We start from the raw sequence: 13,256 nt of genomic DNA, 5'->3' as shown, positions 1-13,256 counted from the left end.
CACTCTGGCTGAAAAACCTCTTGCTACTGACCGACCGTGCACAGATAGTCAGAAGTCTGAAGCTGAGTATCACTGTTTCTGCTTAAACACCCACAAAATTCAGACCAATCACAGAACAGCTTAACTTCAGAGGGGGCCAAACTTTCACCAGGCGATTGAACAAGAAGAGGCAGACGACGTGAGGCTGAGAACAAACGTCCCAATCGTCGTCACACCACTTTGACAATGAGAACCGATTTCAGCAGAGGACTCTGCTCTGAATCCGTTCTTCTGTTCTTCTGCCTCTCAGGCTTTGGGTGAGATGGCGAGACCGAACTTGCTGGACTGCTGCCTGAAGATCAGCTCCCTGCAGGGCAAACTGAAGCACCTGCAGGAGCGCTTTGGGTTCAGCACCTTGACGGCGGTGACCCATGGCGCTCAGATCGACCTGCAGCAGGTGCGCGGCTGAGCTGCGTGTTTTACGGTGAGTTCTGCGGGAACCTGCTGGAGGTCTGATCGTCTCCTCGCTGCTTCCAGCTGATGGAGAACGCGGCGTACACGCTGGAGCTGATGCTGAAGAAAGCCATGGAGGACAACCCGGAAACGGCCGGCGCCGTCATGGACAAGGCCAAGCACCGGATCCTGAAGGTCAGTTCAGGACACCGTCACATGTTTTCAGGCAGGTTCTGGTCTGGGCTTTGACTAGACCACTGCAACACATTTATTCATTTTCTGTTGATGACCCAGTTGGGTCAGAACTTGAGCTGTTGAACAGATGGACTCACGTTCAACTCTAGAAGACATCGGCCCAGTCAGTGACTTTAAAGATAAAAATACACTTTCCAGGGGACCAGCCGAGGCATGCTACTTGCTAGGCTATTCAATGCTAATGCTAGCCTACGCAATGCTAATGCTACCATATTCAAGTCTAACACTAGCCTGCCTGTGCTAATGGCCACTAGTGGAAGAAAGCATGACCAACCTAGGCATGCTAAGGCTAGTGGGTCTCATTTGGCAGTGCCGTCCGCTCAGCTACCAGTGCCGGTTGCTAGGTTGCCAGTGCCGGTTGCTAGGTTCCCAGTGCCGGTTGCTAGGTTGCCAGTGCCGGTTGCTAGGTTGCCAGTGCCGGTTGCTAGGTTGCCAGTGCCGGCCTGTCGTTAGATCGGTAGCCTCCTGAAACCAGCAGCTGCCCTCTGCTGGCTGCACAACAGGCTCAGTTTTGGCGTTGAAACGTGAATTTTCCCTGTAGGATAATAAAAATAATTTCTATTCTATTTTCACAAACAAAGCTGTCCCACAGTTTATGTCTGAGACCAACATCTAAAGTTAACACTCCTTTGACCTCTGACCTCTTCTCCCTGCAGCAATTCGACTACGACAGCAGCACAGTGAGGAAGAGGATCTTCCAGGAAGCCCTGGTCTCCATCATGCTGCCCTTCATCAAGAAGAACCTGGCCGACTCCTGCAAACCCGTAAGTCTCCTCCAGACCCGCCTGCAGCTCTGAGCATCAGACATCCGGTTCTGTCCTCACGCCGGTCCGGTTCTGTCCTCACGCCGGTCCGGTTCTGTCCGCCCACAGGAGCTCCAGGGTCTGGAACAGACCGTCTACACTGACTACGCCAACTTCATCCACGTGGAGAACGTCTATGAGAACATCCTCCTGCAAATCCTGGACAAGGAGGTTTCTAAGGGTAGGATGCAGCACCGCACCCTCCTCCTCCCTCCTCCTGCTAACCTCTCCTGTTCTCTGCCGGTCCTCCAGTGGTGAAGGAAGCTGCCAGCCTGCATAAACACAACCTGTTCAAAGCGAGCAGCCGCGCCAGCCTGTCCTCCATGTCCACGCCCAGCAGCCCCGCCCCGGCTCTGGCCTCCTCCATCAGGTCCCCGTCCCAGGCTCCTCCGTCTCCTCTGGCCGTCAGCAGGCCGCCCCCCAGTCCCACGAAGGGGGCGGAGCCAAAGAGGGAGAACGTAGGAGAAGTGCTGCAGGCGGCCGAGACGCTGCTGAAGGAGGTGGAACCGACAGCGGACCGGCCAGACGCAAAGCTGCCAGCAGCCGAAGGAACCCAAACGTTGAAGGTAGAAGTGATCAGCTCAGCAGAACCAAAACCTCCTTCAGCCGAGACTCTGGACCCATCAGAACCACAGATCCAGGAAAATCTTTCTGTCCAAGCAGAAGAGCCCAGAACCCAGAGAACAGACCAACAAGAGGCAGAAACCACTTCATCAGAACCTCCAGCTGTTTGTCCAGAACCTCCAGCTGTTTGTCCAGAACCTCCAGCTGTTTGTCCAGAACCTCCAGCTGTTTCTCCAGAAGTTCCAACTGCTGCAGAACCTCCAGCTCCAGAACTTTCTTCTCCAGATACTCTGGCTACAATTGCAGAACCTCTGGCAACTGTAGAGCCTCCAGAACCTTCTGTTGTTGCAGAACCTCCTGTGTCAGAACCTTCATCTGCTTCAGAACCCCCATCTGCTGCAGAACCTTCATCTGCTGCAGAACCCCCATCTGCTGCAGAACCTTCCGTTGTTTCAGAAGCTCCAAGTCTGGACCAAACCGATGAACCTGTGGATCTTCCAGCAGAAGAAACCGGATCCCAGCCTGCAGCCGCCAGCCAGCAGCCATCAGCCATGCTGGCGGCTCCCCCTGGTGGTGAAGAAGCAGAAGACGTCAGCCTGAAGCTACAGCTGAAGACGGAGGACACAGACTCCCTCTCCGCCTCGGATCCCAACTCCCTGGCCGTGTCAGTGCGAAGTGACTCTCCACGGTCCGACCTGGAGTCCACAGAAGGAACCTCAGAAACCTCGGAGCTCCTGGAGGTCCAGTCAGCGCTGAGCCCAGAGGAAACATCTGAGGACCAGACCTCAGCGGGAGAACCGTCCGTCAAGGCTCAGACCGGAGAGGTGGAGGCCGGAGCCACGGCGGAGAGTCCGGCAGAACCAGATGGTGCTGCGTTCTCCCCGCCCGCCGGGAACGGTCCCGGCGAGCCCGATGTCCGGCCGCCGGACTGCGTGAAGGAGATCCGCAACCTGGTGGTGGAGGTGATCGAGGTGGAGGAGCCGATGCATCAATATCCCAAAGAGGAATGAACTGATGGTGGGGGGATCCAGAACCAGAACCACCTTAAACTCCTGCATGAAGATATAGTAACTTATTTAAACAAATCATTTATCAGGTTTTAGCCGGAAGCTACTTTAGGAACTTTTGGACTTTTTATTCTGGAAACTTTTCCAAACTGTTTGGCTTCATGCGAGCTTCATCCTCCAGAACTTCACCGGGTTCCTGCCGATGGGGTTCTGCAGGAACCCAGTGATTCTTTCCTATCCGACCGGGTCCAGAACTCCAGGATACGACGGCATTGATAGAAAAAAAAAGAAGCTAATTTCCATTAAAAAAATCTCAGAAATGTTCAAGAAAAAAAACTGATTTCTGATTCAAAAATCCAAACTTTCAGAGCTCTGAAACTGGTTTTTCTCTCAAGAATTGCTGATTTTTTTTTGGCCATCAAATTTTTGTTTTGTTTTGGTTTTCTTGTTTTGGAAAACAAGAAAACATATTCTTGTTTTCTAAAAAAAACAAGAATATTTCTGTTGGAATTTAGAGATTTTTCTCATATTTGTGAGATTAATTTAAAGATTTCCTTTTCTTTGTAGCAAATTTTCAACTGTTCAAATTCAGTTATTTTTTCTGGAAAATTAACCTCAAAAATGTGAGTTTTGTCAGGAATGTAGTTCTTTACTGCCGTCGTACCAGCAGCTGACCGGACCCAAGAAATGTTCATCACTCGCCTACTTCCAGACGTTCCAGGACGAGATTCCTGCTGTTCCTACTGAATCCTCCAGATCTGGATAAAGTTGATCGGATTTTCTGGTTTCATTAAATCCGACATGAGGAATCCCAGCAGGGACTGAATTCATGTTCTACCAGAACCGTCTGGTTCAGGAGCAGCATTCTGGGACCAGCTGGTTCTGCTCCATGGATGAACTGGATTTAGTGGGAATGTAAAAGACGCGGTGCCTTCGCTGTCCCTCCAGTGGCCTTAGAGGCGCTGCCTGGAGGCTGTTGCCATGGAGACGGGTATGATCCTCACCAAAGTGCCTGCATCGGACCGGTTCTGTTCTCCCAGTAAAGCAAACGCAGCAGGACGATGACGATGTCTGAGTTTTTATTTCTGGAATCAACATTTATTACACATAAATTCATTTCTCAGTTATAGATGCACCAGATTTTACATTCAGATAAACTAAAGCTCTGCAGTCAGACTGAACATGTGCAGAAGAAGCAAAACGATGCAGGTTAGACCAATCAGCAGGATTCTGTTCGGTTGGGTCAGAACCAGAACATTTCCTCCTGGTTCCTGTATTAAAGCTTAACAATAAAAGCATGAAGGTTTCAGTCCGACTCGTTTTTTTAAGTTTAATAAACTGAAAGCAGACTGAGTCAAAGTGATTTTCAGTGTTTTCCTGTCAAAGTGCGTTTAGCTGTTTGTTGCCATAGAAACCGTTTTATCATCACCGGCCAAATTCAAGATAAAAACTCCGGCATCAAACCTGTGTGACGAAAACGGCCCCCGCGCCGCACTTTGGACACCCATAAACACTGGACCCGCTGCATCAGAACCAATGAGGCCAAGAGTGAATTCAGCCAGACATTTTTAAAGTTCTGGACCGGTTCAGTCTGGATCGGGTTTGTCCGGACCAGGTCAGTCTGGATCGGGTCAGTCCGGACCGGGTCGGATTCCTGTGGCGCCGCCTGGACAGGACGGCGGACCGAAGACATCCTCACAGTCGGGACATTTTGGACAAAATATTAAGTCAAAATATTGAATCCATAAAAACAAAGAAAAAACATAAAATAGTTTTTATTTTCACTGCTGGAGTTTTTTCCTCTTTAATTCAAAATATCATTTATAATTTAAATAATCCAGATTAATAACATTAAATACATGTAATGAATATATTTATGTCAGACACATCAGCTGCTCTTTATTCCTTAAATCTTAAATATTTTCAATTTGTCTAAAATCAAAATCTAAACTTTTATGATCTCCTATGGAAATTTAAAGGTTCTCTTTTGGCCCGGTTCTGGTTCTGCCGAACATCCAGATCTTTGCTTCTACTTGTTTTGATCAGGGGCATCTTAGTTGCCTGGCTGCAGTTGCCACGGTAACGGACCAGGTAAGCCCAGGTTACCGGCCTCTGGATCCTTCAGTCTCAGCTGTAAGTAAAAGGAGAATCAGGACAGAGAAAGTTTCCATTTATGTCTAAGCTGATCAAACAGTTTGGATTAAATCGTTTGAAACGGTTTGGATTAAATCGTTTGATTCACTGAGCTTCAGGTTTGAGACTGACGGACATTCAGGTCATTCCTAAAAACAGGAAACAGGAGAACATGGCGACAGAGGAACGACTGGTCAGGCAGTGTGAGCCCCCTGCTGGACAACTCCAGAACAACACCACACACACAAGCGGACTTTAACTAGACCCAGGTGAACCACAGTTCAACACGGTGGAGGACCGGTGGATTACAGAATCAGATTAGATCATTCTGATCACAGCGCCTCTTAGAGGCCAGTTGGGGGAATGAGACCCAATGACCTTTGACCCCTGGCCCACCGCAGGTTTAAGACGGAGCAGATCCCATCCAGCTTCTGTGAGACAGAGTAAAACCAGAAGGCCTAGTCCAAGTCTGAGACCACGGGGAAGGATCCGGCTTTACTGGGAAGCGTTGGCGGTGTAACTGTAGAAGAACCGCTCATCGGGTCGGAAACTCCAGTCGCTGACGGGTCGGTCCGCCGGAACCGGAACTGACGGGACAAACTGGTCCAAACTGCTGAAGGACAAAGAGAGAACCAGAATAAGAACCAGAACATTTCAGGAACACAGCAGATCAAACACGTCATATAATCAATAATTATTACAACCAATAACTAAACATTTCATTTTGTAAAGTTCCATCATCAAAATAATCATGATTAATAAACAGAATATTGATCAGCTGATTTGGTATAAGTTGATCAGTACAGCAGCTGTAACCAGTTTTTAGTCTAGATTTAAAATGTTTGGGCATATCAGCCAAGCCTGTTGAACAATATAAACTATGTATCGAGTATCTAGTTGATTTACGTTGGATCAACATTATTAGCTTTTCCTTCTTTCCTTTGGTTTGTTGTTTAGTTTGTATTTCCTTGTAAATCCTGTAAAGTGCTTTGTATTGCCTTGTTGCTGGAAATCTGCTCTATAAATAAAACGATCTTTGTCTTTGCACATTTAGAAACATTTTCTCTATTATTCTTACAGCCATATTAAAAATATTTCATCTCTTCCTTCTGCCTCTGTTGGGGAAATGAAAGATGTCAAACTTTATATTTTTACTGCAACTTAGTGATGATGTTACTTTCCCAAAGTTATAATAATAAGGCAAACCTAAATACCACTCTGCGTTTCAGAATTTATACATTTTTATTTCAGATTTCAGTTTGTTATTTCTGTAAAAGTTCAAATCAGTCACCATAATTACACTGGTATGATGTAAGCTAAGTACAAATTATGCTAATGCTAGCAGTTAGCCGGAAAAGGGTAGAGTGCCTTCTCCGGGTCAGGGGGGTCGTCCTGCCTCAAGTGGAGGAGTTTAAGTATCTGGGGATCTTGTTCACGAATGAGGGAAGAGGGTAGCGGGAGATCGACAGGCGGATTGGGGCAGCGTCTGCTGGGAAGCGGGCGCTGTACTGGTCGGACGTGGTGAAGAGAGAGCTGAGTCAAAAAGCGAAGCTCTCGATTTACCGGTCGATCTATGCTCCTACCCTCATCTATGGTCATGAGCTTTGGGTCATGACCGAAAGAACGAGGTCCCGGATACAAGCGGCCGAAATGGGTTTCCTCCGCAGGGTGGCTGGGCTCTCCCTTAGAGATAGGGTGAGAAGCTCGGTCATCCGGGAGGGACTCAGAGTAGAGCCGCTGCTCCTCCACGTCGAGAGGAGCCAGTTGAGGCTCGGGCATCTGGCAAGGATGCCTCCTGGACGCCTCCCTGGTGAGGTGTTCCGGGCACGTCCCACCGGGAGGAGGCCCCGGGGAAGCCCCAGGACACGCTGGAGGGACTATGTCTCTCAGCTGGCCAGGGAACGCCTTGGGGTTCCCCCGGAGGAGCTGGAAGAAGTGGCTGGGGAGAGTGAAGTCTGGGCCGCCCTTCTGAAGCTGCTGCCCCCGCGACCCGATCCCGGATAAGCGGAAGAAGATGGATGGATGGATAGCAGTTTGTAGCTTAGCAACGATGAAGCTTATGGTTGGTTGGGGGCCCCAAATGAAAATGTGCTCAGGGCCCCAGAGGGCTGGTCCCGGCCCTGCTGTGCAGTAATCACTAAGATAAGCATGGATCAGTTCCTCTGGATCCTCTGACCTTTGATGACCTTCAGCTGACAGAAGGCCGACCTTGGAGCCGTCTTCATGACCCTGAAGGTTAAACCTCCACAGTTCAGAATAGCTGAAGCTGCAGAGACAGAACTCACCACTAGGTGGAGCTCTCACTCCACTCCCAAACCTCCTCTGGGCCCAATCCGTCCTCCAGCCATGAACCGGACCAGCAGGGGCCCGGAACGGTCCAGCCGTCCACAGTGGGAGTGGGAACCAGGAGTTCATGGCTGGAAGGGATCGCCGTGGAGACGGAGGAGGAGGGAGAGGAAGAAGAGGAGGAGAAAGGCCCTGGAGGGCTGGGGGGTTGGCTCACATCGTGACCTCACATCGTGACCTCACATCACATCATCGTGACCTCACATCGTGACCTCACATCGTGACCTCACATCCAGAACTTTTGGGATTTCTCCAGAAGGTGGGAGCGTTTCTCTTCCTGTCCGGCTAAAATACGAGCTGCTTGCTTTTCCCCGCCGTGCTGCAGTCATGGCGAGTTTTTATCTAAATTATTTCCAGCGCCTCTTCTTCTCCTCCGCCATGTTTCCCTCCCCCTCATCCCTCCATCCCGGGGCAGAAATATGTCCCTTCCCTCTCCACACGCTACGGCTGTCAGATAGGATTTGGGATTTGGGCTAAAGGAGGAACAGTGAAGCTCTGATCATGGCGGGATCCGGACCGGACCGGACCGGACCAGGAGGAGAATCTGAGACACTTCCCCTTAAGAAGCCGCATTAGAGGGAATTTATCGCCTCAGTTTTACCTTCAGCTGCCAGGATATCTGAGAAAGGAAATTAATTTTCCATCATTTTGTCTGCAGTTCCTGTGGATGGAGTCAAAACGTCCCAGCGGTGAAAATGATAAATGTCTTTCACAGTCTACCAAACATTTCACCAGAATATTAAAATCTGAGGAACCACAAAAACTACTACTGTTAATCAGAATTCAATATAAATTTCTTGTCTTTTTTGTTTCTATCCACCCAGTTATAAACTGAAGCTGCAGGATTTATAGAAATGAAAGCAGTCTGAATTTTTCAGAAAAGTGAAACGTGTTTAAATCTGCAGCTGAATCAAACCTGTTGGATGATTCATTTTCTATTTACAGTGAAAAACTGGTTAATAAAAACATAGTTACTTACATTTTAATGCATTTAAAATTTGATGCAATTAATTCCTTCGTTTCTTTGTAAACAGGATCCAGAGAGAACATTTGTATTCCCATGTTTCAGCCTCATACATCCCTAAAGCAAAACGGAGCGTCGGAGCGACTGAGCGACTGAGCGACGGAACGTCGGAACGTCAGAGCGTCGGAGCGTCGGAACGTCGGAGCATCGGAGCGTCGGAGCGTCTTCTTCTCTCAGGCCTCTGGTATTAATTTCTGCTTGTAAACGATCTGATTGGACTCTGGAAAAAACTGTTATGTTCAGTGGTGCTAACGGAGTTAGCCTGTCAGATGTTAGAATAACCTAAATAACAGATTAGAAACAATTAATATTGTTGTTCAGTTTATATGTCTACTCAGTAATTTAGCAGCATAATTTTGTACTAAAATGTTCCTGTATTTATTGGATGCCGGACTCTGTAGAAAGGCTTCCACAGCCTCATCAGCTCCTCCTTCCTCCAACCCGTTTCATGGGTTCAACTTAAACTCTTTATGTTTCAGTTCTGGAACTGAAACTTCAGGAAACTGGAAATCGGCCTATTTAAAGCAGGAAGAGCCTTAAAATCATTTTTATCGTTTCTATCAGGTGATGTTCAGCGTTCCTGTGGACAGACTCAGACACGTTCCTGACGTTCCGGCCCGGCTCTCTGAGGTCCGATTCACACTGTATTTCACGCGGTTCAGAACCGGCTCTGATTATTCTGCTGAGTCCAAATGAAAGGCGAGCGGCTCCCCCGCCGCTCCGGGCTGTCAGAGACGGGCTGACAGACGGGAAAACGGGAAAATACAAACACCACGGAGGTGAAGCGTCTGTCGTCTGCTCGGATCGGGTTCTGGACCCGGCCGCGGCCAAGGAAAACATTCCTGCCGACAGGAGCTTCATCTCACGCGAGCAGCGCTCCGATAATGGGACAAATTTCTCTGAATCAACTCTGGATTTCCCAAACGATCCATCAACTCAGCCGTGGATCCCATCAGCTGCTGCCTGGTTCTGGGGACTCGCAGGAAACCCGAGGTCGGTTCTGGTGATAACAGCAATGAGTTTTTAATTCCCAGCCATCGGCTTTAAGTTTCAGGCCGGAATGTCGGAATGGGATTGGGAATGGAGTGGGTAGATCCACTGGAGCCGCGGAGGCGGCCGGAGAGTGTTTGTTCTCAAAGCTTCTCAGAGGGTGGAGCGATGCCTTCAGGGACCGGTCCGATAACCCGGTCAGCCAGCAGGGGAACCGGCGCCGGTCAGAGTTCAGTGCTTCCTAACAAACACGGAGTACCGGAGTTTCAGGCCTGGACTGTCCAGGTAGGATTAGGGACATTAACATCGGAACCGGTCCGATAAAACTGGGCCGATGTTGACAACCGATGTTTATTCTGGCCTGGCTGTGGTCATGTGCTGTGATGTCATAGTTACCTGGAAAGAGTAACTTTAGATTATTGATCACTGATTAGATCATTTTGAAAGTAACTAGTTGAGATTACAAGTTACTTCATTAGTTACTTTCTGGCTCCGCCCCCTCGGTGAGCCTGAACTGTTTTAATGCAGCATTTCCTTGACCACATCCTGCCTGACCCACTTCTTCTACTCCACTTCCTGGTTTTGTACTTTGACTAGGCCATGCTGTGACTCCAAGGTTTGTTCAAACTCGGATTTTGAAGCTCTGTAGTTTGACAGTCTGGATCAGTTTATGGTTTCTAAACGGCAGAGAAATGTCTATAATATCGGTAATATCGATTAGCGATATAAATATCGGAGCTTGGTATTGGCCCCAAGTTTCCCATCATGCCTCTCTGTTTCGGAAACGCTGGACCGTCAGCTCGGCGTGTTGGATACCTGCTCAGGTTTCCGGCCTCTCCCAGCTCGCTGCTCTGGATGTCTGCGTAGAAACTGGGGCTGATGGATCCGTCTCCGGAGAGAATCCCATCTGAACGACACGACACACTCAGACCCGAACCGAACACCGGGTCCGTTCCCACACGGGGCTCTGAAGGCTCCGGGTACCTGCGGCGTAGAACAGGTCCGGCCGCTCCAGCACGTCCCGGTTCCCGCTGAAGGACTCCCCGTCGTCTCCGGACAGGAAGGGCTCGTCCAGCTGGCGGTTCTCCACCATCTCCAGCCACTGGCTGTTGTAGTAGCAGAACTTCGCCGTCTGGATCTTCTTCGCCCACTCCTCGTCGTATTCCTGAGGAGAGACGAAGCGGGACAGATGATTCGGCTGCAGGTGAACACTCAGAGGAATTATGGGAAGGACTACAGCTTTCTGGAAGCTCAACTATCAGGATCCGTTTTAACATTTCGGTCAGATAAAGTCTGGTTCGGTTCCTCTGCTGCCTGGACAGATAAAGTCCAAACTCAGGACCCTGAAGCTTAGTCAGCAATATTTAGCTTGGAAGATATACATCATCATACTTTTCTAATATTTCCCATTAGCCACTTGATGAAAAAGACCAAGAAAATCTACATGATTGCTATAGTTCAGATTGTTTGGACTCTGATCAGACATTCATCTAGTTGGTGATTTTAGTGTGAAAATTCATTTTCCACAACCATCATGTCAGCCATCTTAAAAAATCCAAGCATTATTTGAAGGTATGATTTCTAAGAGTCCATTTATGTGAGATTTGGCACTAAAAGTATTCATCTGTGATAAACCTTGCCAGCCATGGCGGCCATCTTTAAAAGCTTGGCTCGTGTTTCTACAGGTGAAGGATTTTTGCTGAAATGTTTTGTTTCCCTGCAGCTTCAATACTCTGAACCTCAGTCTTCATCACGCAGCGTTCATCTTCATCATCATCAGGAGCAGAGCCAGCGGCGGCGCCGGGGTTAGTGACACTAATCGGTTATTGATCAGCAGTGAGAGCTCGTCTACTTCCTGTTTGGAGCTTCTAGAAATTTCTCCATGAATCTGAGTTTGTCCTCAGCTGCTCTGATCAAAGGTGAGTCGTTCAGGACTCCTGTTCGCTGTGTGTGTGTGTGTGTGTGTGTGTGTGTGTGTTCGCTGTGTGTGTGTGTGTGTGTGTTCGCTGTGTGTGTGTGTGTGTGTGTGTTCGCTGTGTGTGTGTTCGCTGTGTGTGTGTGTGTGTGTGTTCGCTGTGTGTGTGTGTGTGTTCGCTGTGTGTGTGTGTGTGTGTTTCCCCTGACGGCGCCGTCGGCCCCTGACACTCTCCAGATGCCCCTCCTGCCTCTCATGTGGCGCAGCGTAAATCGCCTCCCTGATAATTTAAATGAAACACTTCCTTCGGTCCGATTGGCCGCCTGGTTTTAATCTGCAGATAATTACGCTGATCTGAGGTCTGGCAGCGCTCACGCTGCGGCCGGCAGCGAACCGCAGCCGTCAATCACTGGCCGGTCTGCCAGCTGATGGACGGATGGTCAAACATCAGGAGAACACAATAAAATATTAAAAATATCTAACATTTCTGATTTTATTGAGAAAACAAATTGAAATCAGGTTTTAAGAGGTTTCAGACGAGAAGATTTGATTTCCTGTTTCTCTCTCAGAAAAACCTGGAAAACTGAGGATCTATAGTTCATATTATCCAGTAATTATGTAAATAAAAGCCTAAATCTGACAGTTAAATAATCAGTAACAGATTAAAAAGAATAAATATCTCTATAGTTCAGCTAATATGTCTATTTATTTCATACGTTTTCTGAATTAAAATGTTGCTTATTTTATCAATATATTGTTTTTGATTAAAATGCAGTTAATTAATTACAGATCCTGCGATGAACAGAATAAAAGCTTTAACAGAGTCCCAACAGGAAGAAGAGTTACTGACTGAGCAAAATAAAACGGGTTTCATCTCTTCCTGCTGCAGCTTCGTTATTCCTAAATGAAAAATGATTAAAATATAACAGTTACATGAAGTCACGCAGCCTGCAGGTCGACTACAAGGATGAAAATGTTTAAGTCTTCAGAACCTTGACTTGGACTTGTAGAAAATTACTTTAGTCTCTGTTCATCATGCTTTTATTTTGGTGGGGACTCGCTGATAACATCCTGGTTCTGCTTGCAGCAGAAGAATAAAGATTATGAAATGTTTTCTGTTCAGAGCCTTCAGAAGGTTAGTAAACCAACGAAGAGTCGAAGGAAAGAAGGATTTTAGTGACCACAGATAAAAATGAGCTCCTAACAGAAACCAGTCCCTGGTGACTCATAACTACGATTTAATGATCATCACTGACAGACTACCGCCCTCCTCCAGCAGGGGGAGCCGTTCCTGCAGGCGCCACTCACCGCTATGATGTCCAGGGTGTTGTCACACACTCGGCGGATGGCGGCGTTGCCGTCGTGCATCAGGTCGACGAAGTACGCCGGAGCTTCTGCTGTCGGGAGTAAAGGAGAAGATTTCCTGGAACGGCGTCAGGTGAATGAGGATGAATGGGGATGAATGATGATGAATGAGGATGAATGGGAATGAAAGAGGATGAATGAGGATCAATGGGGATGAATGGGAATGAATGGGAATGAATGAGGATGAATGGGGATCAATGGGGATGAATGGGGATGAATGAGGATGAATGGGAATGAAAGAGGATGAATGAGGATCAATGAGGATGAATGGGAATGAATGGGAATGAATGAGGATGAATGGGGATCAATGGGGATGAATGGGGATGAATGAGGATGAATGGGAATGAAAGAGGATGAATGAGGATGAATGAGGATGAATGGGAATGAATGGGAATGAATGAGGATGAATGAGGATTAATGGG

The 13,256-nt window shown here is 48.0% G+C and overlaps 2 protein-coding genes across 3 annotated transcripts in view; one reads left to right on the top strand and one right to left on the bottom strand.

Moving 5' to 3' along the window:
- niban1a (niban apoptosis regulator 1a) overlaps nucleotides 1-3,337 on the top strand; it is a 28,180-nt gene extending 24,843 nt beyond the window's left edge. The window contains exons 11-15 of the mRNA XM_015041232.1: nucleotides 290-436; nucleotides 517-627; nucleotides 1,344-1,451; nucleotides 1,560-1,671; nucleotides 1,743-3,337. Coding sequence (XP_014896718.1) covers nucleotides 290-436; nucleotides 517-627; nucleotides 1,344-1,451; nucleotides 1,560-1,671; nucleotides 1,743-3,064 — 1,800 coding nt within the window. The 3' untranslated portion in view covers nucleotides 3,065-3,337. The remainder of the gene's footprint in view (nucleotides 1-289; nucleotides 437-516; nucleotides 628-1,343; nucleotides 1,452-1,559; nucleotides 1,672-1,742) is intronic.
- Nucleotides 3,338-3,645: 308 nt separating this feature from the next.
- kifap3a (kinesin-associated protein 3a) overlaps nucleotides 3,646-13,256 on the bottom strand; it is a 36,308-nt gene continuing 26,697 nt past the window's right edge. Inside the window, exons 17-20 of one of the 2 annotated variants that reach the window (XM_015041227.1) lie at nucleotides 12,778-12,866; nucleotides 10,539-10,719; nucleotides 10,371-10,461; nucleotides 3,646-5,807 (exon numbers count right to left, since the gene is read on the bottom strand). In XM_015041227.1, the coding sequence (XP_014896713.1) occupies nucleotides 5,690-5,807; nucleotides 10,371-10,461; nucleotides 10,539-10,719; nucleotides 12,778-12,866 (479 nt within the window). In that variant the 3' untranslated portion in view covers nucleotides 3,646-5,689. The remainder of the gene's footprint in view (nucleotides 5,808-10,370; nucleotides 10,462-10,538; nucleotides 10,720-12,777; nucleotides 12,867-13,256) is intronic. The other variant, XM_015041228.1, reaches the window with a different exon arrangement.

Source organism: Poecilia latipinna, unplaced genomic scaffold (assembly GCF_001443285.1).
Source record: "Poecilia latipinna isolate Pla-1442-1.1 unplaced genomic scaffold, P_latipinna-1.0 Scaffold543, whole genome shotgun sequence".
In the NCBI taxonomy this organism is placed as follows: Eukaryota; Metazoa; Chordata; class Actinopteri; order Cyprinodontiformes; family Poeciliidae; genus Poecilia; species Poecilia latipinna.
The sequence above is the reverse complement of the archived record's forward strand: the minus strand, read 5'-3'. Positions and strand labels throughout refer to the sequence as shown.